Source organism: Drosophila santomea, chromosome 2L (genome assembly GCF_016746245.2).
Source record: "Drosophila santomea strain STO CAGO 1482 chromosome 2L, Prin_Dsan_1.1, whole genome shotgun sequence".
Taxonomy (NCBI): Eukaryota; Metazoa; Arthropoda; class Insecta; order Diptera; family Drosophilidae; genus Drosophila; species Drosophila santomea.
Genome location: NC_053016.2, coordinates 13,327,632 through 13,350,033, shown reverse-complemented (window position 1 = coordinate 13,350,033; position 22,402 = coordinate 13,327,632). Strand labels below are relative to the sequence as shown.

The 22,402-nt window shown below is 45.9% G+C and overlaps 4 protein-coding genes across 4 annotated transcripts; 1 reads left to right on the top strand and 3 right to left on the bottom strand.

The window, feature by feature from the left end:
- Window positions 1-145: 145 nt before the first annotated feature.
- LOC120453852 (homeobox protein H2.0) lies at window positions 146-6,424 on the bottom strand. The gene is made up of 3 exons (XM_039638759.2): window positions 5,759-6,424; window positions 574-1,082; window positions 146-516 (listed from the first exon to the last, which is right to left on the bottom strand). Exons 1-3 carry the CDS (start codon window positions 6,279-6,281, stop codon window positions 274-276), a joined length of 1,275 nt encoding a protein of 424 aa, XP_039494693.2. The 5' UTR covers window positions 6,282-6,424; the 3' UTR covers window positions 146-273.
- Window positions 6,425-8,020: 1,596 nt separating this feature from the next.
- LOC120457077 lies at window positions 8,021-8,849 on the top strand. Its single transcript, XM_039644259.2, has 2 exons — window positions 8,021-8,335; window positions 8,394-8,849. The coding sequence occupies exons 1-2, from the start codon at window positions 8,021-8,023 to the stop codon at window positions 8,847-8,849; spliced, it is 771 nt and encodes a 256-aa protein (XP_039500193.2).
- A 1,993-nt stretch (window positions 8,850-10,842) lies between these two features.
- LOC120458547 (ribosomal RNA-processing protein 7 homolog A) lies at window positions 10,843-11,849 on the bottom strand. Its single transcript, XM_039646228.1, has 2 exons — window positions 11,724-11,849; window positions 10,843-11,668 (listed from the first exon to the last, which is right to left on the bottom strand). The coding sequence occupies exons 1-2, from the start codon at window positions 11,746-11,748 to the stop codon at window positions 10,893-10,895; spliced, it is 801 nt and encodes a 266-aa protein (XP_039502162.1). The 5' UTR covers window positions 11,749-11,849; the 3' UTR covers window positions 10,843-10,892.
- A 5,875-nt stretch (window positions 11,850-17,724) lies between these two features.
- LOC120450799 (beta-1,3-glucosyltransferase) lies at window positions 17,725-22,320 on the bottom strand. The gene is made up of 6 exons (XM_039633969.2): window positions 21,684-22,320; window positions 21,492-21,628; window positions 21,115-21,385; window positions 20,547-20,679; window positions 20,095-20,248; window positions 17,725-19,610 (listed from the first exon to the last, which is right to left on the bottom strand). The coding sequence occupies exons 1-6, from the start codon at window positions 22,074-22,076 to the stop codon at window positions 19,088-19,090; spliced, it is 1,611 nt and encodes a 536-aa protein (XP_039489903.1). The 5' UTR covers window positions 22,077-22,320; the 3' UTR covers window positions 17,725-19,087.
- Window positions 22,321-22,402: the final 82 nt, after the last annotated feature.

Here is a 22,402-nt window from a genome sequence, read left to right as displayed (position 1 = left end):
TGTCGCACTGCGTATTGCCATAACTTCGTACTGTGCAATAGTGAATGGTAGATTAATAATAAATAAAACGGAGAATTCGCAAGTTCATTTACTACAGAATTTATTATAAATATTTTACACATAAACGTTTAGATTATCGTACAGTTTGAAATAATTTAAATTCACTTTGTGCAGTATCTATCTACTTTACATTACATTACAACTAGCACTGAATACATCTACATGGCATTTTACACGTGTAAACGGAGCTATGTACATAACATAAGCAGCTCTCTACTCCACCACATTTATTTCAATGTTGTCATCGTCGTCGGCCTGCTCGCTCAAATCCACGCTGGAGCAGCTATCCGAACTGTAGTCGAGTGGCTCCTGGGGCGTACTCTCTGCGGATGCCGTGGAGGCCTTGAAGACTCCTCCGGATCCGGGCACTGTACTGGGCTGCTTCTCCTGGCCGCTCTTCAGATTCTCCCGCGTGTGCCGCCACTTCATGCGACGGTTCTGGAACCACACCTTCACCTAATCGGGCATTAAGGATAGCAGATATTGGTTGTAGAATATGGCTTTGTAACTAACCTGAGCGTCGGTGAGATTGAGACGTGCCGCCAGCTTGCGGCGATCTGGCTTGGTGATGTACTTCTGCTGCTGGAACTGAATCTCCAGGCCCTTGCGCTGCAGATTCGTGAAGACGGCGCGTGACCAGGAGCGCTTGCGCTTCCCATTGCTTCCGGCTGATGTGTTGCCCTGGCCATTGCCACCAACTCCATGTCCATGTGCACCGTTCTGGGATGCGGCTGCGGCGGGCGATGTGGGTGCGATGTCCAGGAGCTGCTGCGGCGTCTTGCCCAGAAACCGCTGCTGCTGCGTCAGCTGGAGGCTCGTGAGGCTGTGGAGGGGCGCCAGTAGCGCCGCGGCTGTCGTCGGGTTGTGTGGCGGGGGCTTCTGCTGCTGATGGAGGTGTTTGGGATGGTGCTGATGATGCGGCTGATGCTGCTGATGCTGGTGGTGCTGCTGATGCTGCTGCTTCTGATGTTGATGGAAGCGGAGGAGCGCATTGGTGGCCAGCGTGGGATAAGTGGGTGCCGCTGTTCGGGGGATTGAATTCGGGTATATATTGTGTTAAAGTCAATTGGTAGATTCATACATCCTTTATTAGACATAACTCTTATTTTATTGCCATACCGAATCCGGTGCGTTTTTTACGCACTCATTTCGATATTTATTTTTATAGGAAAACTACCATTACTTATGGGCAACATCCTCCCTTGGTAGTTGCACATTGTATCCGCAGGAAATAATACATTTATCGCAGTCCAAAGAAATGAAAATAATTTCGCCAGAGAAAATATGAAATTCAACTTTTTGTTGTTTGAGTAAATTATTTTGTTCAATAAAATGCACGTTGAACATTTTTTAAATGGGTTTGTTTATAATAAAATTTTCACTTAATTGGAAAATATATTTGAAGCGTTTTGTGGCTAGGGGGCAACCAAGTTTGTTTACTCCGAGCGCGAATCTAAACAACAACAATTACCTCCAGAGAGCGAAAATTATTTGGGGTAATCGAACACGACATGGGGCACACGAGGTTGAGGTCGAACTGGAGTGCTTTACTTCCCTTAAATGTTTTTTAAATATCTCAGAATTCATACACACAGAAAAAATCTCCTTGGCATTAATATCCCTATTTTAATCCCATTTATTTACAGTCCTTCGTCACTCAAGATCATTGCTGCATTCAGTAACTCAAAGGACTGCGTTGAAAAGTATGCTACAAAAAAGGTCTTTTGAATCCTTATAAAGCGACAACCAATTAATACAAACGTTCTTATACTTGTATCAAGTAAAACAATTAGCACTTAAAACCCACCACAATTTAACTCAGTATCCTTTAGTTTTTAATATTATTTTGTTTGATTGCAAACTGAAAGCTATTTCTCTTTGTTTGGAGCCAACTTTTATCAACAAATTATCATTAGCATTTTTTATTGCCTTTTTCAACGTTGTGCTAGGTGGAATTCGATTTGTTTGTGTGCTCGCGGCATGCGCCTAATTGTTTTCCAGATCGAGCGTTTTATTTACTTAAGCAACACACTACTCGATCGTGTGTATTTACACTGCAACGGAAATGCGCTGCTGCACTTGTAGATACATTTGTATCTCCATCTGTATGCATGTGCATTAGCATCGGGAACGCCAATGGAATCTCAGCACATCTGCAGGGGCTAATAACGCCTTTATTGGCCGTTTTGGCATTTGGTCTGTGTCAACCATCGGGGGTTTGTTATAATGAGTTTTCACCGATTTTCAACACCTCCTCCGTTGGGCGGGGCATTTGGGGTTCATTCGCAGCGCGAGATCATTAATTGCCTGCTTTGCCGTTCAGATACATTTATAAATACCGTGTGCCCCAATCCCGCGGCCCCGTAAATATCTTAATGAGTTCTGATCATTTTTGGATGCCATCTTAAATCACTCAAGGGCCTGCATTGCAGATGTATCTGCAGCAGGATGTGTTGGCGAATCGTAAATTTCGCTGCCATATTTAAGTTGCATCGATTTATTAGTCCGGCACATTCCACATTTACGATTTGGGCGAACATCGCCCAGTGTGGCTCACTTTGGGGTAAACTGCGAATGATCTTTGGGGTTCAGCAGCGCACTCCCAGTGGGCCATGTGCTCCGGAATGGCGGACTACCGGCTGGACAAGTGGAGTACTTGTTTATTTGAATGACCTCTTCCGCAAAACAAACTGAATCCATTTAAAAAACAATAAAGATAATATAGATATGTTCCCACTTCCGAATATCTGAATTTTACTAGAATATCTTATCTGATTTATGTACTTTCAAAATATAATAACTCTAAAGTAGCAAAAGATTTAAATCAAAAGTATAACCTCCCTTAATAAATCACGTTTCTTCTTTCAATAGTTTATCCCCTGAGATACTTTTAAGCGAATTGGGAATCGTCGTCAATTTTCACTCAATTCTTTGTAGTTCCTTATACATCAGAGGTTAATCCGATGTTGTGGTATCTACATATATCAGTTCCGTTTAGTGCGTGGTAATTATTATTGCTACAGGCGGCCCTCCCCTGCTGTTGGGAACTTGAGAAAGAGTCTTCAAAGTTCCAAAAGAAATCGTCTGGGGGCCCGTCATTAATCAGGGATCTTCGAGCGCTTTGAAAGTGCATCTAACAGTTGGATTAACATATAAATTGCTAATTAATTAGACGCACGGCGCCGGATTATTGTTCAGACATTTCCATTTCCATATCAGACAATGGTCTGTACGATCAATCGATCGATGGATGGAGCGATGGATGGATGGACCGATGGATGGATCGATCGGCAGCCAGAAGAGCAGCAACAACAATCAACAAACTACTCATCGCCAGGCGGGACAGGCAAACAGCAACAAATAGTCGGCGGAGGAGCCGGCTGAGATTTGGCTGCGATCTGGCTGCTCCATGATTTTATGATGTGCGATGCGATGCAATCAATCCATCACGGCATAATTCCGCAGAGGCCGGCAGGTTGGACACGGCGGGCAGCCACAGGGTAGCCTCCTCCTGGAAAGGCCACCACAGTGGGTGGTTGTGTAAATACTTGGCCTTTGGCTCGGACCCCAAGAACACCGCATAGCTTCACCCGTACACCATCATCCATTCCAGGCATCCATTCCACTGCGACTCATCCATCGGTCAGCCACGTTCCCTGTTCCACTGTCGTTGGCCTAAACGGCAGCCGAGCCTCGTTGGAGTTGGTTGAGCCTCAGTAGTTGGACCCGTGGCGCCCAATCTATCAGAGATCCGCGTCTCTGGCCGGGCCAAAGTTGCCTCCACCTGTCGAAGTCGTGCCCCATTCCATTTCCCAATCTCCTCGCCGGCGGAACAATTCATTAGCGAGGGCAATTAGATGGATAGCTATCTGTATCTGCCCATGAATGACGGGCCAATTGCCCAAGCAAATAAACAAACTGCTCTGCACAAACGTTTTCCACGATCCGTGTGAGCTTGAAGTTTATTTTTAAAGACTGACTCGTAATTTGTTCATAAATTGCTCTTAATTTTCCACTTTGGTCTTTTGCATTTCACTTATTTCGGCTATTTGCGATGGCCACAGGATTGATGAAGCCTTTCAGAGGCTGTCTGTTCTCCTCTTTACCAAACTCTTGTTGATTGAGCTATGTCGAATTTATTCGCCTTACTAATTGCTCCTCCTATTTTGGCCGAAGCAAATGTGTTTGAAAACCGCTTAGCACTGATGATAATTTTCATGAATGCTCCATCAATGTGGGAAGTGTAATTTATTTAAGTTTGGCGCTAATTTTGATACATCATTTAACCTTTGGCTGGAATTCGGCGTAATATTAAGGCTATTACTATTAAATTTACGTTGGATGAATCAAGCAACTTTTTTGTATTTACTTGGACTAAACTTTAACTATCATGTTGAGCTTGCTAATACCATCATTTTAAAATAGGTCTACATATTTCCCGTTCTTTTATTTTGAAATAAATTAGTAACTCAAACATTTCCTAATCAATTTACCCATTGAGGAATCCCAAACACATATCTCATTTATCCAAAAAGATTTTTAAGAATCGTTTAAGGCCCTCGCATTGTTGGCACCCACTTGATAAGAATTGTGTACAATACTGACGATATGTATAAAACTCAAGCAGCTTGTTAAACAATGAACAATTTCTATTCGAAAACCGAAACCGAAACATTTACCGATTAGGTTCCTCACTATTCCCATTCCCATTTTCACATTTTCCCATTTTTCCATTTCCACATAAACAAGATCAAAGTGCGCTTCCAGCCTGCAGGGTTATAAGAAGTCTTCGTCCCCAGATATACAAAAACAGCAGGAAGTAAGGCAAATACCCAAAACAATACCGACTATTTTGTTGTCGATTTCAACAATCGGATTGTTTTCGTCAAGAGCCAAAGGCGCTGAACAGTTGGCCGCAGGAATATTGCACAATATGGCTGCAGATCAACTAATAATTCAAATAAAAACGAGATATTTATTGGGGGCTGCGCCTTAGGTTTTCCCTCTTTCTGAATTTCCAGGAATGTTCATTTCATTTCGCTTTTTTCTGCAATCACTACATGGCCAATAATTCTAGTCCATAATTGAAAAAAGAGCGCAATAGCTGCGGAATTTTGATGGGCAAATGGCGAAGCTTCCTCATCAAGTCTTTTGATCGTTCCCTGAGATCCTGCATATTTCCGAGAAAAGAATGCAGAATGATTGACAAATCGCCATATCTGATTAGCTTTGATCAGTTTTATTGGCGCTGGAAGTGCACATATGTTTTCACATATAGTACAGATGATTTATCCTATCTAGAAGGTATTATTTTGCTAGGAACTAGAAAAGGTTCCAGGCGAATGAATAAGCAATTGGATGTTTGAATTGCTATTTGTATGGAGCTGACTCCTTTCAATATGAAATGTATCCTACAAATGAGCTTAAGTATCTATATATTTGATTATACATTAACACATGTTAATGCCATATTTGCTTAACTTCCAATTGAATACGGATAAGTACGAAATTATAAATACCAATATACTTAATATTTATTTAGGGCATTCCTTCATGAGTCAAAAAGTTCTCCTCCCATCAACTTGTCTTAGTTATGATACTCTAAATGCAGATCCCTTAAAGTTTCCGTGTGTATATATTCTGCATAACTTCTTTCGCAATCAAAGGATATTCCCCTTTACACTTAGTGCATCCTTACCGTGTTCTGCTGCCCGGATTGGCGTCGGTCTGAGCACTGATTTGTAATCCATGAAGGGGCTGGGGAACAGCTTATCCAGACCCACATAGGGGTACGGGTGCGATGAAGTGGGTGTGAAAGTCGCAGGAAGCGTAGCATGTCCAAACCTACGAGGTTCGGCATTCGCCTGGCCGAAGCAGTGTGGGAAGGAGCAGCAGGCGAGGATGCCGCCATCGCAGCAGGACTTGGTCGCGGGCGAGGAGGAGCTCCTTCGGTGGGAATCGTCGGGCTCCGAGCCCAGCAGCCGATCCACACTGAAGCTCAGCTTGACTTTGGTGGCGCTTGTGGCTGTGGTTGGCGACGAACTGAGTGGAACTATTGTAGTGGGGGCACAGGATTCTTTGGTGGGCAGGTCCTGATCGCCGTCCACTGGATCAGGACACTTGGCCAATGCTGGGTTCACTTCACACTCGCCGTACATGTGAGTGCTGAGGTTCTCGGGCATACTCTGTTCCATGCTGGCGGCACTCTCGTGTAGTAACATTGCTCGGATATCTGGCTTATATGTTGCTATTTACGAATCTCGACTCGGGTCACCAAAACTGATTTCACGCGTTAACGATCGTTAAGTTAGCTGGGGATACGGATACTATCATGTCCAAAACACCGTCGCTGGGCGCCGATAAAACGATCGCGAAATTTGCTCAGTTCTCGTGCACCACCGATTAAACCACCGCCGTGCCAGACATCCCACTCAGAACTGATCGGAACCGGCCAGGGAGCACGCTCCTCAACCAGCCATCGATTGCCGATCGATCGTTGCCCAGCCAACGCGGAACCCTCTGCTGGCGGTTGGCTGCTGGTGGTGGGGTTAATCTCGCTGAGATTGTGTGTTCCTGGTGCTTACAGTGGGGCAAGAAGTGCTGGATGCGCAGGATATGGACTCGCTGTCATGATGCTAGCAATAAACGATACACAAACAATACATGAATAGGGTCTGAAATGATGCCTATATATATATAGGATATACCTACTCCTAGCAAAACGGGATCTTTATCTATCATGGCTACGAAGTTATACCCAAGATTAGGCTATTGCACTCTTTACTAATAATGACTCAAAATCCCCCTAGATTCAGTTAGACCACTTAACATAGACCTCATCCCACTGTGGCCACACACAGATGGGATACCTTGCCGTACAGATCGCTTGTTTACACACAAGCATGCCGCTGTGTCATTAGCTCAGTCGGAGATCGTTTCCTCGAGCGCAGCCGAGATTTGTTTACCGATTTCTCCATATGTTCCCGTACTCCCACTCCCACACAGACACAGGCAACCCATCCGAATTCCGGTTTCCCTGCGCAGAGGCCATGGCGAGAGCGGCGAGTGGCTTGTGGTTGGTGGTTCGTGGCCAATGCGAGTGATCCGTTGCGGTGGGCGGAGCCACAGCCACAGCCACGCCGCTGGTGGCGCTGATGCGGCATCTCGCTTTCGCGAACGAGGAATGCGGCTTCCATTGGCCTGGGATTGAGCGATCTGCGTGAACTCCACCTGCTCCACGCTGTCTGCGCTGGTTGAAGTGGGTAACAGTGCCGTGCCGGTGGCCATAAATCAAAAAACCGCATTCCCCAAGCGGAAATCCGCAAAACGGAACACGAACAAGATCGTCGGGGTGGAAAGCTTAAGTGGAAATGTGGAAATTGCGACGCGAAACTGGCGTTATTAATAGGAAAATTGTCGTGACTGCCTTCAGATAGCATACTTTCCAGCACAAGACTCCCGTAAACTGCCAAGTGGGCGGATTTGGTGCCAAAAACTCCCTAGCACCACAAGCCCACCAGCCCACAAAGTGACCCAGAAAATGCGGGATATGCAAATGCAAGCGAAGGCAATGGGAGTGGAAAATCCACCGCCAGTCGATGACACTTTTATCCTCTTCAAAGTGAAAACGAAGATATAATATTTCACTTCTACGAGTAAAAAGATACAGATATATTCCGGGATATGTAGTATTCAAGGATACTGAATGCTTTGAAAACTACTTAAACTACTGGCCCATTTAAAGTGCAACTCTCGCATGAGTTGGCGCCTAGTGAGTGGAGCCAACAACTTTTCCCGGAAAATTATAGGGCATACAACAAATGAAAGCGAAACGCAATCAAACCATGTAAGCAGACACGAACAGCACTTATTCTTGAGGAACCGCTGGAAACCGCAACCAAATCGTTGCGGGGCAACTCAATTCACTTTGGCCCGCGAACAGTGCGCTTCCACCACTCGAATGGAGTCGTTCTCAGCGTCCAGGTGCTCCTCCATTCCGTCCCCGCTGCCGCACAGTGCCAGTGGCATGGACAGCCCGGATATCTGCGAGCCGCCGCAGGAGGAGGAGGAGTTCTGCTTCCGCTATCCCAGCTACATGTTCCCGGACGTGGAGTACGACAAGGAGGACGTGCCGCTGCCCTTCAAGGCCTCGCCGGACTCGCTCTTCAATCTCTGCGCCGCCATCGTGGATACCCAGGCCCGCACCGAGGTCTTCAAGTGGAGCATCAACGACGTGACCGACTGGCTGCGCAACTTCGGCTATCCCGAGTACGAGGTGACCAACGAACCTTAACCACTATTTTGGCGGAATGCAACCTATGACTTTGTTACAGCAAACCTTTCGGGAGAACTACATTGATGGGCACAAGCTGCTGAATCTGGACGCCGTCGCCCTGGTGGCACTCAACGTGCGTAACTTCGAGCACATCCGCCACCTGGGACGCGGAATACGAGCGCTCTACAGGAAGGAGCTGCAGACGGCGACGGAGACCAAGCAGCAGAGCGAGGTCTACAAGACATTCCGGGCACGCACTGGTCGTAGGTACGAGGGATTGCGGGAGACGGAGCTACTGGGCCGCATGCACATGATTCGCTCCGTGTTCCGCGACGTCAACAACTGGGATCTGATGGAGCTGCACATGTCCAGGACGCCGGTGAGGCGGTATCGCGAGATCGTCGCTGGCTCCAGGCGCTACAACCTCTACGGCCCATCGACTGCGCGTCGGGAACCCATCATTACGGACGATGTGGATGCCACACCATGGTACAACTTCGAGGATTGCTACTGATTGAGCCACAACGTTAGTTTCCACTTGAAAATGTGGTTAGCTTTTGGAGCAATAAAGTAAATTCTTTGGAAGATGATTGCTTAATTTTAGATTAAGTAGATCAAAAACTGGCTTGCAGATTTTAAATTAAATCCTGATCACCTTAAATCACTTTCTCTGCGGCATCGACGATAAGCACAAATTGGTGGCTCCCCCAGTTAAGATCCCGCACCTTCGACTGCCCCACCTCCTGGATCAACGCTGCTGCCCAATCAGTCGACACGGCGCATTGATCACTTATCGCTCTGAATTGTGGCTGTTGTTTTTTGGGGGGAACTGTAGACTGTAGCATCGGTACGATCCCGTCGAGAGCCGTCCGCATTCGCGTCCGCTCACGTGTTCAAATTTATTGATTGTTCTGCTCACAAGACACGGCGTTCCAGCTTTTCCTCATCCAGCGTCTGAGAACTGAGGACTGAGCTTCGAGTTTGGAGTTTTGAGATCTGGGCCTGGGCACGGCGTCCAGCTGTGCGGCATGGGAGACGTACGTGTGGTCGGCTTATGTTATATTTCCCGACATCTTGTGTGTCCGTCGATCGGTGGGAGAGCATAGCTGGCCGAGATTGAGACCCGGCCCAGAGCTATGCCTAGATGCAACCTTAGACGCAAGAGCTGGCACAATGCCCATGCAAATTGGCTTTGGCCTTTATTAACTTAGGCCCATTCAGACTACCTTAATAACTCGTTCCGTTAACACTTTATTATGTTCGAGGCGCATAAATCGTTCCATCACCCGGACATGATCCCGAGGAGGTACCCAATCCCCCCGTCCCTCATTCCCCAAGTCCTCCATTCCCCTAGTTCACGAGTTCCCAAGTTACCAAGTTCCAGAGTGTCTGCGCTCGGGCCGACGTTGGCGATTATGATTTATCGCATTTTAATCAATTTAAAATGTTTAAACGATACGAATCGGAAGAAATTATGAATGTGTTGCTGTCTCCAGGCTCCACAGTAGGCCACCAATAACAACAGCCACATACCCACACCAAACCGATACCCAGATATCCATACCCATACCCATACCCATTCCCATATCCACAGCCGACGAAGACTCGACTCGAGGACCCGGCGATCATCGTCAGCATGCGTTATCCGACGCGTACCTCGTTTGTAAGTCTCCACCAAATCTCGTGTTACCTACGGTCCCGATCGCCTCGAAGACCTACGCGCTACATATTAGTCACAGATCAGGGGCGGATTCCGAAGTGGGTACTTCAATAACCAGTCAAATGTAGTACCGACACCTTTCTAAACAAAAATATAAGCAAAACATTCTTATGACTGTGGATTTTCGGGACAGAGGTACGTTTGTATGGCGACTAAGTAAGAATCTGTTTGGTTTTTGTGGTTTTTAATTGATAAAGATTGAAAAGGCTGTAGCATCACATTTGTTATCTTAATAAAACTAATATATTTTGCACCTAGTTTGGCTTGTTCAAAACACACACTTCTGTTACAATCAACAAATCCATTCCATTCCGAAAGACCTAATTGCCTTGGTATCGACACGGCGCCGAGAGACCGGACCTGAGCTCAGCCAGCGTTGCCTTTCGCGGATCGGGGATGGAGGAATCGCGTGCTGCGTGGCCTGGGCGAGTGGGCTCCAGAGTGCGTTTCGGGCGCGACGACGGCGCAGCGACGATTATGATTAAAGATGATAAGCGAAATATTTTTATCATTTCTCAAATTAACATAAACCATATGTGATTATCACACAATAAGCGCAGCGGTTGTTGGCCGAGCTCCATTCCCCACCACGCTGCCTTTCTTGTTGCTCGCTTTTTATAAGCTTTTATGCCCCTCACTGCGGTCGGGATAAGTTATGGCATTGCTGTGGGACTTTGTCGTGGCGTTGGCCAGGATTTGGTCGCGGCGGTGTCAATGGCAACAGCGAATTTATGAGGATTTATCTGCGGTCGGGCCGTTGGATCCTGGAACTTGCATTTTGGGGTCGTTCTGGTGTCGTAAAGAAGTTTTATTCGATGCTTAACCTATGCGTACGGACTAAAACGGTTTGAAGCGGCGCGACTGCTTGAGCAGCTCGATCTTTCGCTTGTCCTCCTCGAACTTCTTGCGCATCTCGACGATGTTCTGCATCTTGCTCTCGCGTATTTGGAAGGTGTAGAAGTTCTTCAGCTCCTTGGTCTTGTTACCCCTGGCCATCTTCTCCTCCAGCCGTCCAATCACAGACGCCTTCTGCTCGAAGCCGGCGTTGCGGCCCTCCTTGCCCACGGTGACCCATCCGTCGGCGTCCGCCTCTGTGGTCTTGGCCGCCTCCGCCGCCGCCCGCTCCCTCTTGTCGTAGCCGGCCATGTACTTGCTGATCTGCAGCTTCGTCTTCCGCGCATCCAGCAGGTAGTTGCCCTCGTACTCCTCGTGCCACAGCTCCATGCCGGTCTTGACGATGCACTCGCCGCTGCTGTTGAAGAGGTCGATGCTCTGCAGTGCCAGGGCCTTGCCGATGCTGCTGTTCTTCTCGAACACTATGTAGGCCACCTTGAAGACGAAGGGCGGACGAGTGGTGGAGAAGGGTTCGCCGGTGCCCTCGTACCACTTGATGGTCTCCTCCTTGCCCGGCTTGGCGGCGAACTCCACGGTCTCAATGCTTCCCGCCCGGCCGAAGACCGTGCGCAGGCTGTCCTCCGTCACGTAGGGCGGCACGTTGACCAGGAAGAGTGTGCGTCCCTTGGGTTTGTTGGGATCCATCAGCCGGATGAAGTGCTCCCGCATGTAGACGCTGTGGCAATGTTGCGCCTGGGGCGATGTGCGCAGCGGCACCACTGCAAGGAGCGCTCAGTTAGCAGCAGCATTGGCAAGGTGTCTTCGATTACCTACCTACATAGCCCTCCAGTTCAACCATTTTGTGTTATTCGCGGTAAATTAACTAAACAACGTTTTGTAAACACGTTGTGGGCCAGTGTGACCGCTTTTGAAATAAACTGACTATACGGACGAAACGCAATCTCAGTGTGCCGCAAAGGGTGCCAAACTTGACTAGAATGTTCGGCATGGGCAGCACTGTCCAATGGCGGAAAATTTGAACTTAAATTTGTTAATTTAGAATTACATTATTTGCAATCAAAAAATCGCTATCACGATACTTATAAGCTTAATAATAAGTAAATGACATCAATAGACATGTGCACCATATTAGTGTGCCTAAAAATATTGTAATTTAATCAATTTTATTTTTGTTTGTTGCTTAACTCAAGTTGTTGTTGGCTTAACTGCCACGAACATTCTTTAATATTAGACCACTTTTTTATTTATACTAACCGTTCTGACTGCAAATAATTAAGCAACATTAGTTGGGGCAAGGGAACGGGAACGGAGTGCGGCATCAGTTTGCGAGAATCCAAATGTTTTTGTAAACTTTGCACGTAATTTAGCATTCGTCTGATTTTGTTTTGCACTATGTGTCCTCCGTTCTCCGTTTCTCCTAAACGAGTGTGTGTGTTGTGTGTGTAGGTGTGGGTGAGGATGTGGGTGTGGACGTACCCGTCAAATGGTCCGAGAACAAAAACTGGACACCACAAACTGCATCCGTTTTACTGACCACGTAGACCCAATACACTGAAACAAACTGTGTATACATACACATAATACCATACTATACATATGTCAAGTAAACTTTGTTGGGTTGCCAAAAGAAGTTTAGTTAAAAGAACAAAACTAGTTGGTAAGTGTAAGTAAGTTAGTAATCATTAATTGAAGTTACCACGTTGTTTTTATCAGTGCACCCACGTAGCATGCAAAGGCCGTGGACGTTTATTTAACGGCCGCATGTTGAAAACGGAAGCTGGCGAGGCACACTTACTGCCCAGCATCCTGTGCATCCTGTGCTCCGCAACTAGATGCTAATTAATCGAAAACTTAATTTTATCTGTTCGGAAAACAGCCACCTTTCGTCGCATAAAGGATTGTTGTCTTTGTGTCAACAAGTCAGACAATTGAAGTTCAAAAAGTCGGGCTTTTTGTGTTTTGGTGTTTTGCCGAAATGCAAATCGAAATCCAATAATCAAATAATCAAAATTCTGCAACAAACTGGCCCTAATTGCAGTGCCAATTGACATTGTTTGAGCAAACTTAACTCATTGCATTTGTCTGGGGAGCAAGGTGCTGAGTGAATAATGCAATTTAAATGCGGTTGGATTTTGTGGGGCCATATCCTCAAGTGTAATTAGTGTGCTTTGGAATGGGCAGAGTTAACTCAATGAACAGCTTCTCATTTGTAAATCGCATGCCAATAAAGTCCCTTGATCATTTGTCCAGGTTTCTAGCCTTTAATTAACATTTTGACCAAATTCAACTTCGACCTTTGCCTTAAATTGACCAGCAGTTTGGATAAGTTCATAGAAATGATTTAGGGAGCACCGTATATTTATATATAATTATAATAACACAACTTTCACGATTTGTATGCTTCTTTAATTTTTCATAATTTTTACAAATAAATTGAAAGCGTTTCCGCACTGGTTTTTACTTGTGTAGAGTCATTAATCTGCAAACAAATTTAAATTTATTTTAAATAAGTTGTAGTATCCAGTACTGATAAAATATATATTTTTGGACACCTTTTAAATTTCAATGCGAGTCACGTTCACCCTTTTCGCATTAAGGCTCGATAATTTGTGGCCCTAATGGAAAATTGTGAACCAATTATTTTTAAATACAGCTGTATAAATTTCCTAAGAAATGTATTTTTTCTGAGCACATTTAAGATGCGCAAGGCAGCGAAAAGGGGCAGATATCCCTGCGAATTGAAAGTCAGAGTGTGTAATTAATGCATAAATGTGGGCGCAAGTTCATTAAAAATACACGCTTAGCTGAAGCGTGGCTGTTATGAAATTGTGACTTTATATGATATACTCGTAGTTGTCCTTAGAAAGCATTTCAAGCTTTAAAGACTGTGATCCAACGACAGCGCCAACTTTAGTGAATTTGGCCAAGTCACCTGTCCAGTTTGAGTTGTTGCGCTTTTGGCCAATTGTGCGTGAAAACTTTTCAACCGATTTTCGCCTCACGATTGATTTATGTGCGTCCATTTTGTGGTCTGCGAATGTGCCACCAAATGCCACCACCAATCCATTTGGGTGTGGAAAATGTTGTTTTAGTCGTGGAAATCGCGCAAATCACTAAAATCACTGAAATGTTGTGTACATTTAAGATGTCACGTGCAACTAATTTATGTCGCCAAAGCTTCGCTGAACGCATTTCTCCTCGGTATCAAAAATGTCGAATGTAATGAAAGTCGTAACTGATGATTACCACCGGCAATTGCTGCTCACAAATTGTGCACATCTGTGTATTAAATCTGTTTTGATGGCCAAGACTTGGTGTTTCAGGGGAAAATAGGGGTTTGTACATATATATATATATATAAAGAGGGAAAATGGGTATTGGCATATCAGTCAATAACAATTACTACCGCTTTAAGCCCAAAGCTGAAACCAAAAGGTACCAGGATTGGAACTGCATAAAATCCATCTAAAACTATATAAACTAGGTACAAAGAGTTGCTTTTCAGGCAACAATTGTGTATCTCCATGTGGACTAATGAACCACAGGACGCAACCAAATTCGCTGCCCAATGATGACATATTTGCCATTCGATTTGACCAAAACGCGCTATTTAACCTGAAAGGTTAACTCCCATTAATTTCTCAATAAAAGGGCCAACATTATGCCCATTAATTACGTCTTGATTGAAGGCGGAGTACTAGGGGTGGACATGGATATATATCGTATGGGTATAGTTGACGTGCCACGCCCATCTGGACGCCCTGCGTCGACAATAGAACCTGGACATTCACTTGTACGCAAGTTCTGGATTGGGGTTGTGGCCCAAGTTGGCACAAAAGGCTCCAAAAGTTTGCTCATTAATTATGGGAGCAACAAAAAATGAATGACGCCCAAAGCAAATTTGTGGAGTTGCTTTCGCCGCTTTTGAGTTCAATTGGTCATTGGCGACTTATGTGGCATTAAGTTGAGTTCACCAATTTATTAACTTCGAAGGCGGCCATCAAGATGCCATTACCGATAAAAATTTACATATTGTGCGGAAAGGACTCTCCTTCCTTCTCCGGAGATTGTTACTTATACAGTTGCGGTCAAGCCTATAGGCACATATACTTTAGATACTATTTCAAAAATATATAAATTATATATCATTTCAATAAGCATAAGCATATATTTCCTTTATCCATCAGTTAGCAGTTGTAGTAGTTTTGCTTTGGCACTGCACAAAATCGATCCTGCAGCAAGGACATCCGGTGGTGTCGTCGTCATTAATCATTGATAATTCCTGCAAGGAAGTCGCAACTCCATTGTCAAGAAACCAATTTAAAGTAAATTAGCGCAGCGTGAAATGCTCGTCCTTTTGTGTGGGTTGCCCACCAGAAATGCTCGGATTGGTGGGTGGAGGTTAGGAGGTTGGGTGGATTGGGTGGATTGGGTGGCGGAACAGGTGCGTGTGCTTTGGGCCAAACAAATGTGGCAACTCGACTTGGCCAGAAGTTTGCACACACATGGCTGCGGTTGCCGTTCATTCGCTATCAGATCACGTACTGGAGCCTAGCTTAGCAGTGCGCAGAGGTCCTGCCGCTTATCCTGGCGAAGGAAAAGTCCTGAGGCTTGGCAAAATAGTGCAAACGTTCGCCCTGCGAATTTATTGCACGTGGCGGCAAGTCGGTCGGTTGGGTTGGTCTGCAGATTAGACGCCCTGATAGACACAAAACGCCTTTTCCTCGAGTTAAACTCAAGTTTGGACATGGACAAGGAATTTATTGCACGTTAACTGACACGGAGTCCAAAAAAGGAAGGAAACTCATTGGCGGCATCCCCCTTTTGGATGCGATCTTCATTGTAGTCCTACTGTTTTATTTTTTCCGCAAATTGCGGCTGGCAAATGACTCCAGGCAGTTGGCTAAATGTGGCAAGTTTGGGTTGATGAGGGGTTATGCCAGAACCCGAAACAGAAGAATGAAGTTCACACTCCCTTTACTTTGAAATACAATTATTAATTTAAGTTTTCTACAAGAACCTCTAGTATATCATTCCCCAATTAGGTTCATTTTCAGTTCTGATAAGAAGTAAAATCTTTAAAATAAGAAGGCTTTAAAATCAAAGGACATAGCTTGAACTAACTTAAGAGCGTTATTAGTTTTATATAAATTGAAAGGACCCCATTACACATACAATATGTTTACGTGTGCTAAAATCGCCAAGTGCAGGAATTCAAAATTCAAAGACAAACTAAAACAATTGCCTCATTTCAACTGGGAACTGTTTGACGAAGTTGGTCCCAACATGAAACACACGCCTGTTAACATAAAAATAAATAAACTCATTTTGCAAACCATTAAATGCATTACTAAAGAGATGAAACAATGCATGTGTGTTGTCTACTCCTCGATTACAGGGTATAAAGTTCTGCTGTTTGGATATCTTGGTATTTGTTTTTATATGTTATTTTAAGATTACTATCTATTTTCATACATAAATTATTATTATTATGATAAAATGAAAATTAAACAACTTTGGTCAGTTCAATACTTTAATTTCCAGCTCTGTAACTACTTTTTTGCGCACAGCTGCAGCGCCGTTGAACTTCGACCTCGCCCCCGTGCAAGCTGCTCGCAAATCCCCAAGGATTGAACTCACTTTGGCCAAAAGAAATCTTTTAAACAATTTCTGCCCTGTTGTGCATCCCGTCCAGCTCCAGGGCGGTTACTTAAATTTTCTGATGGCTTAACTTCTTGATGTTGCAGGACAAGATTAACGCCGCTGTCCTGGCTGGACTCCCAGTGATGTCACATTGTTCAGCATAAGCCATAATCCACTTGCAAAGAGCCACAGGCAACCACATGGCTGTTGTCCCTGTAATCTCCACTAGTGTCTATCTGCAGGACAAACTGTAATTTTATGCAAAAGTCGCAAAATTCTACGTGCCCCTCCAACTCAAGATGATATCTGCAACAGTTTTTCTGAGGACTTAAGCTGATAGAGAAGAACACAAAGTGTAAATAAAAAAGTTAAGTTAACTTTACATGGTTCTACAATGTGTTAAACCATTTCTGTGTTTCATTTATTACTAACTAATACATCTATTAACTATTGCATTTGTAACTAAAAAGTTAACCCAAAAGACAATTAGGAAAACCAATACTTTTTCCAAATCAACTGGAATGAAGCTAGTATCATATGATGGTGCTTAATATGCATCCCTAGGAATCCCATATCCTCTATGCCAAATCCGATATGAAATCCCCCCGAACTGCCTGGAATCCTTCAAGATTTTGCAACTGGTGCAGCAAGCTTTCGGAAAGGAGTCCCTTGTGGATTCCTCCCAGTGACTTTCAGTCAAAATTAACTGGAAGGGCACACTCCACCGTACTGCACTCGACCCAACTCACATGCGGCATTTATACAAATTAAATTTGGCTTTAAATTCAACTTGTCGCAGTACGGCCATGCGGCTGCTGCAGTTGACTTCGGCTTGAGGTTTGAGGGTTGGGCTTGGTGTTCATTGAAAAATCCGCAACTAATTAGGACAGACGGACGTGGAGGACGAGCGGGCAGCACGTAGTCGACGTGAACACCACTGCATCCTTCGCCGTGGGCGAGATAAGCAATTTTGGCGGTCAGGTGAACAGCCAGAAAAAACAGAAATGCATTGCATTCATTTATGCGGAATCCGTGTATCTGGACTGGGAAAAACTAGCAAAACTACAACAGTAATCGTTTCGAAAACATCTTCTTGAAAAGCAATAAATATTTGTGTCTAAGCGTGCCTTTATTTTTATAGAAACTTTACTGTCAATTCCATTCCACTTATGACACAGAAACATTCTTTGCTTGCTATCATTCCATTCATACGATTTTCTGCTAAGCATTATACTCTTCTTAGAGTATGATAGACAAAGCCAGTGGCTGTTGTATATCTAAAGTCTGCAATATGGCAGTATGCCCCAAGTAAAGTAAACAAACTCTATAAGTGACAGAAACTTTCACCCAGTCGCTTATTAATTCAGCACCAATTAAATGCCAATTTCTACGGCTGTCAACGAACTAAACCAAGCAATTGACACGTGGATTACGCCTATGTGGAAAATAAGCTGACATTGTGACCTGCTTAAACTATTGATTAGTGCCTGAATAATTGATGCATTGGGCGTATTAAAGAGTGGTGCTAGGAAAGCCAACACGGCACTTAAAGTACTCGACTAGACTTGGCGCTCCGTGCAGATTGACCCCTTTGTTTATCCGACGGATACGCGATGGGCGGATGGCGGTACAACGTAGCCAACTCCCAACACCCAAGAGCCACGCCAGCCATTGGAAAAGTGCACCCAAGCGTAAGCTGTTGATGCCACCGAAAGAGAAGTAGTCACCAATTCGTCCCTTGGAGCCTTAAAATTTGCATTTAATGAGGTCGAAGTGCGAAAAATGCTGATTTAAGCAGGTACTTTGAGTTGCGATGTGGTTAAAGTGTCGTCGAATGGAATCGAATGCAAATGATATGCATTTCGATGCTGGGTAATGGATCTGCTCACTATACTAGTGACAAATTCCCACGGAAGGAGGCATATTGAAAGCCAAGCAAGTTGTTCATCATAATATGTAATAATATGACTTTGTGGGTCCAGAAATATATTTGAATCTATCTAACACCTAAGTTCTAGGCTTAGTATCTGGTATCTAAGCTTCTTAGTATCTAGTACCTCACTTAGTTTAAGCCAATTGTGAGCAGGTTATCCGCACACCTCAAATCAGATAGCTTTTTTGGGCCCTGCATCAACCTCATTGTGGCAGTAAAGTCACTGTCACTGTCCAGATTCATTTTTGTGTAAAGTTTCTGTATCTGTGTCAGCGAAAAATGCTGGCAATGATGCCACCGAATGCCGAGGAAAAGGAATATTTTCCAAGCCCAAACAGCGCCAATGATGAAATGAAAATGAAAACTCAGCCACATTTGAGCATTTCTACTAATTAAACTGACACGAAAGCCGCAAAGCAGACAAGTGCACAGAGTTGCGACTAAACCCAGTCGCAATTTTAATTTCGGTCTATAGAAAATGGGAATTCGTGTGCTTGGCAGCCGCTTGATGTCTGCCGCCTGCAGATTGGTTTTCGGATTCCGCCCGCCGCCACTGCCACTGCCAACTTCCGTTCTCTGCATCAGCACTCACCGCAGCGGCTCAGAGATCCAGGTGCTTGCCCAGCCCCGTTTCCTGCAGCAATCCGACGCCTGCGGCCAAGGAATGCCGCCCCATCATCGTGTGGAGTGGTCCAGCAGCGGGCTGCTCCTGGTGCGTCGCCAGCGGGGCACTACGGTTGACCAGGCTGCCTCCCAGCCAGCGGCGGTAGGTGTGCTCCGGATCGGTGTTCCAGAACTTGTGGAAGGACAGCGGCGGCTGCAGCTGCAGCAGTTCGCCGGCGTAGTCCTGCGGCCTGGCCTGATGCAATCCGGCAGCGGGAATCGCCGGCACGCCCAGCGCTTGGAGGCAGTAGCCCAGGATCATGTCGTCGGGTGCGCTGGCACTGGGGCAACTGCAGCGCTCCACGATGAGCCGCACCAGCGGCAGGCTGAGCACGATGCCGGCTCCACCCGTGTGGTAATTGAAGCCGTCGGGAGCGTGCAGTCGGTAGCCATATCGCTGGCCCAGGTACACCAGCTCCGTGGCGTTGTGGCGGCACAGGAGGACGCTCAGTCGGGGCACACTGTTGGCGAAATGGGTGTGGATCAGTGGAGTGGATTACCCCACGAATCGGGCATATCAATATAATCGTTTTTAATTGAATGCGCCGTCATGCGATTGGTTCGGAAAACATAATTGGAAACGAGACAGCGAGTGCCTTCGACAAGCCGAAGTTTGAATACACTCATGAATTATGTGGCACCTACGAGGTTTGGCAACTCAAGTCGTAAGATATTGAAGTAAGATATCGATGATGAGAAGATAGGCTTGAAGTTCAAAGCAGACAGACTGGGATATGCATATGCAAAGCGCTTTATAGGGTAGCAATTATAGTAATATCTGCAAACCAGGATTTCCTTTAATAAATTAAAAAATTAAGCCTCGGATCAGCAGCGGTTTGCAGTAATAAGGCCATCGATTCGTGGAGTTGGCCATTAAGCCTCTGTGGAAGTGGTCACTCCCAAGTATCCCCACTCTTCCCCATCACTCCGTAAGTGGCGTCTCACCTCAGCAGCGTGTCATCGTCGACGAGCATGAGCCAGTGGATGTCCTGTTGCTCGCCGATGTCCTTGAGGGATAATCGTAGGATGGCCATCATCTTGGCACAGTGTCCAGACTGCACATTGGGTATCCCAGTGCCGATTGTCGGAATGCTGGCGTCTGTTGAGAGTTTCGTTTGGGGCAGCAGGAGTGGGGGAAATCGGAAAGTCAAATCAATGAATATTCAATAAGTGAACTCCTCGCCGCCTCCTCCGGCGCTGCAGGAGATTGGGGAATTGGGAGTGCGAGTGCGAGTGGTGGCTGGCCAATCACAATGGTTGAAATTCAATGTTTGCCCAGGCATATGTACTATATACTCCTGTGGATGATTTGGGTGTGGGTTAAGTTAGTGCCCCGCCCGCTGCTCCCGATGCCCCATGCGGTTTAATTGCCCGCTCATTGTCGTCGGGCTGCTCACCTGCCACATCGCTGTAGTATCTCCTGTTCCGGGCGTCGGCTGCCCAGGTGCGCTCGATGATTGGTATGCGTTCCTTGTGGAATTTCGCACAGGTTTTGATGGCGAAGTATATGTGCGATCCTGTTGTGTGCTCCTGCTCGTCCGGGTTGGGGTGGTGGGCAGGATGCATATATGGAAACGGAAACGGAGGGTTTCAGTTCGGGGTCGATGGACAATTTATGGTTATGGAGGTTTCAAATGCTAATTGCTTTGGCTGCATCTCGAATCTGCTTGACTCGGCTATCAATGAACTTTGATTTAAAGGCTTTAAAATGGCTCGCTTGCCTGCGAGCTTCTGAACTATTGTTAAAGTCTGAATCTTAATAAAAAAGGCTAATTAAACATATTTTTCCATTTAGAAAGCAAAGGTTCCATTACCTTCGCATCAATGCAAACCTGAAAACTTCAATACACTTATGAAACATGGGCGAAACTTGTCATTTTTGCAAATACCTATCTTAATCAAAAGCCCCTTAGCATGATATATGATTTTGCTGCAACGAGGCATGCAAGGCATAAATAAACTTACACAGCCATTCCTCCGCTGCCCCAACGAAGTCAGTGGCTCCTCCGGCTGCGCGTGCAGCACACATGCCACTTTCCTGTGCGGCACGGATGCGGCGGTGGGGCAAATGTAGCTGGCACCTTTCAGCATGATTCCTCCGGAAATCGGGGTGCTAATGTGCGGATGCGGCGATACATTGTCGAATATAAAGCGCGCCAGTTCGTGAGAGGCATCAATGGAGAAGTCGCTGTGATGGGTGATGTTGTGGCCATTGGGAGCCACCAGATCCGCCAACCTGGAAGTGATTCATTCAAGATATGCCTCTATGTTTGCTTCGCTTATCAATTATCCTTTTCTTTTGCATCGCCATGCATTTAGTATGCTGCTTAAAGAGGACTCACCTTCGCAACAGAGCACCAGAGAAAACGACTCCGGCACTGAGCATGGGGTACGGGAACCGCTGGGGATCCTGGTAGTTCGAGAAGTGGTGGATAATGGTGGCCTCCGCATCGTAGAGGGCGTGGCCGTAGAAGGAGAGCTGGAGGAAGCACAATGGTACAGGGCACAGTTGTGGCCTCCGGGGGCAAACTCACCTCCCTGGGGTCCTGGCGACGCAGTTGCTCGAGCAGGCCGCGCAGCGAGGCAACACGCGTGTTGTGTTGACACCATATAATCCATTCCGTGCGCGCACCCAGCACACGTGCCTGGGCTCGCAGATGAGGCAGTGCGTCCAGCAGGGTCCAATAATTAAACAGCTCATGCATCACATGGACCTTCAGGACAAAGTCTCCGGGGAAGATATCGGCCAGCACCAGTGCTCGCTGCTGCTCCAGCACGCTGTGCGATAAGGCTGAGCACTCATTTCTGGCCTGCAAAGGATACGGTGGGCAGGCGATGACCAGGAGCACCTCCCCTGGCTTTTTGCCACCGCGGCAGAAACTCACGAGGCACAGAAGCACCAGCAGCATACATATCCTACCAGGCATGACTACTGTCTAATCCCAACACATTTCCTGATATTTTCTAAACACCTGTCCTCTTCCTACCGGAAAACGGAACACGTCTGTGCCAATGAACGTGCGATGTCGTACTGAGGCAGCCGTGATTTAATTTTGGCGCAAAGCCGAATTGTTTTGTGTCCTGTGGTATCAATTCGGCATTTAACGTGCGTAGTCCAACGCGCAGGCGCCTGTAAGGAACTGTGTTTATGAATGAATCTCAAGGAGCATGCAACAGTTGGTTTTGTAGTTCAACTGAAGATGCCGTAATGCAATATGGTTTAAGCTATATGATGTTTTAATCTATGTAACAT

What these genes read in the sequence shown, in the direction of transcription:
- LOC120453852 (XM_039638759.2), bottom strand. Translation starts at nt 6,281, where the DNA reads ATGTTACTACACGAGAGTGCCGCCAGCATGGAACAGAGTATGCCCGAG. An exon ending in AATCCGGGCAGCAGAACACG is followed by an intron (nt 1,083 to 5,758) that starts GTAAGGATGCAC and finishes TCCCCCGAACAG; the next exon opens with CGGCACCCACTTATCCCACG. An exon ending in TCAATCTCACCGACGCTCAG is followed by an intron (nt 517 to 573) that starts GTTAGTTACAAA and finishes ATGCCCGATTAG; the next exon opens with GTGAAGGTGTGGTTCCAGAA.
- LOC120458547 (XM_039646228.1), bottom strand. Translation starts at nt 11,748, where the DNA reads ATGGTTGAACTGGAGGGCTATGTAG. An exon ending in TGAACTGGAGGGCTATGTAG is followed by an intron (nt 11,669 to 11,723) that starts GTAGGTAATCGA and finishes CGCTCCTTGCAG; the next exon opens with TGGTGCCGCTGCGCACATCG.
- LOC120457077 (XM_039644259.2), top strand. Translation starts at nt 8,021, where the DNA reads ATGGAGTCGTTCTCAGCGTCCAGGTGCTCCTCCATTCCGTCCCCGCTG. An exon ending in TCGGCTATCCCGAGTACGAG is followed by an intron (nt 8,336 to 8,393) that starts GTGACCAACGAA and finishes ACTTTGTTACAG; the next exon opens with CAAACCTTTCGGGAGAACTA.
- LOC120450799 (XM_039633969.2), bottom strand. Translation starts at nt 22,076, where the DNA reads ATGCCTGGTAGGATATGTATGCTGCTGGTGCTTCTGTGCCTCGTGAGT. An exon ending in TCTGGTGCTCTGTTGCGAAG is followed by an intron (nt 21,386 to 21,491) that starts GTGAGTCCTCTT and finishes AATCACTTCCAG; the next exon opens with GTTGGCGGATCTGGTGGCTC. An exon ending in GACGATGACACGCTGCTGAG is followed by an intron (nt 19,611 to 20,094) that starts GTGAGACGCCAC and finishes TTTCGCCAACAG; the next exon opens with TGTGCCCCGACTGAGCGTCC.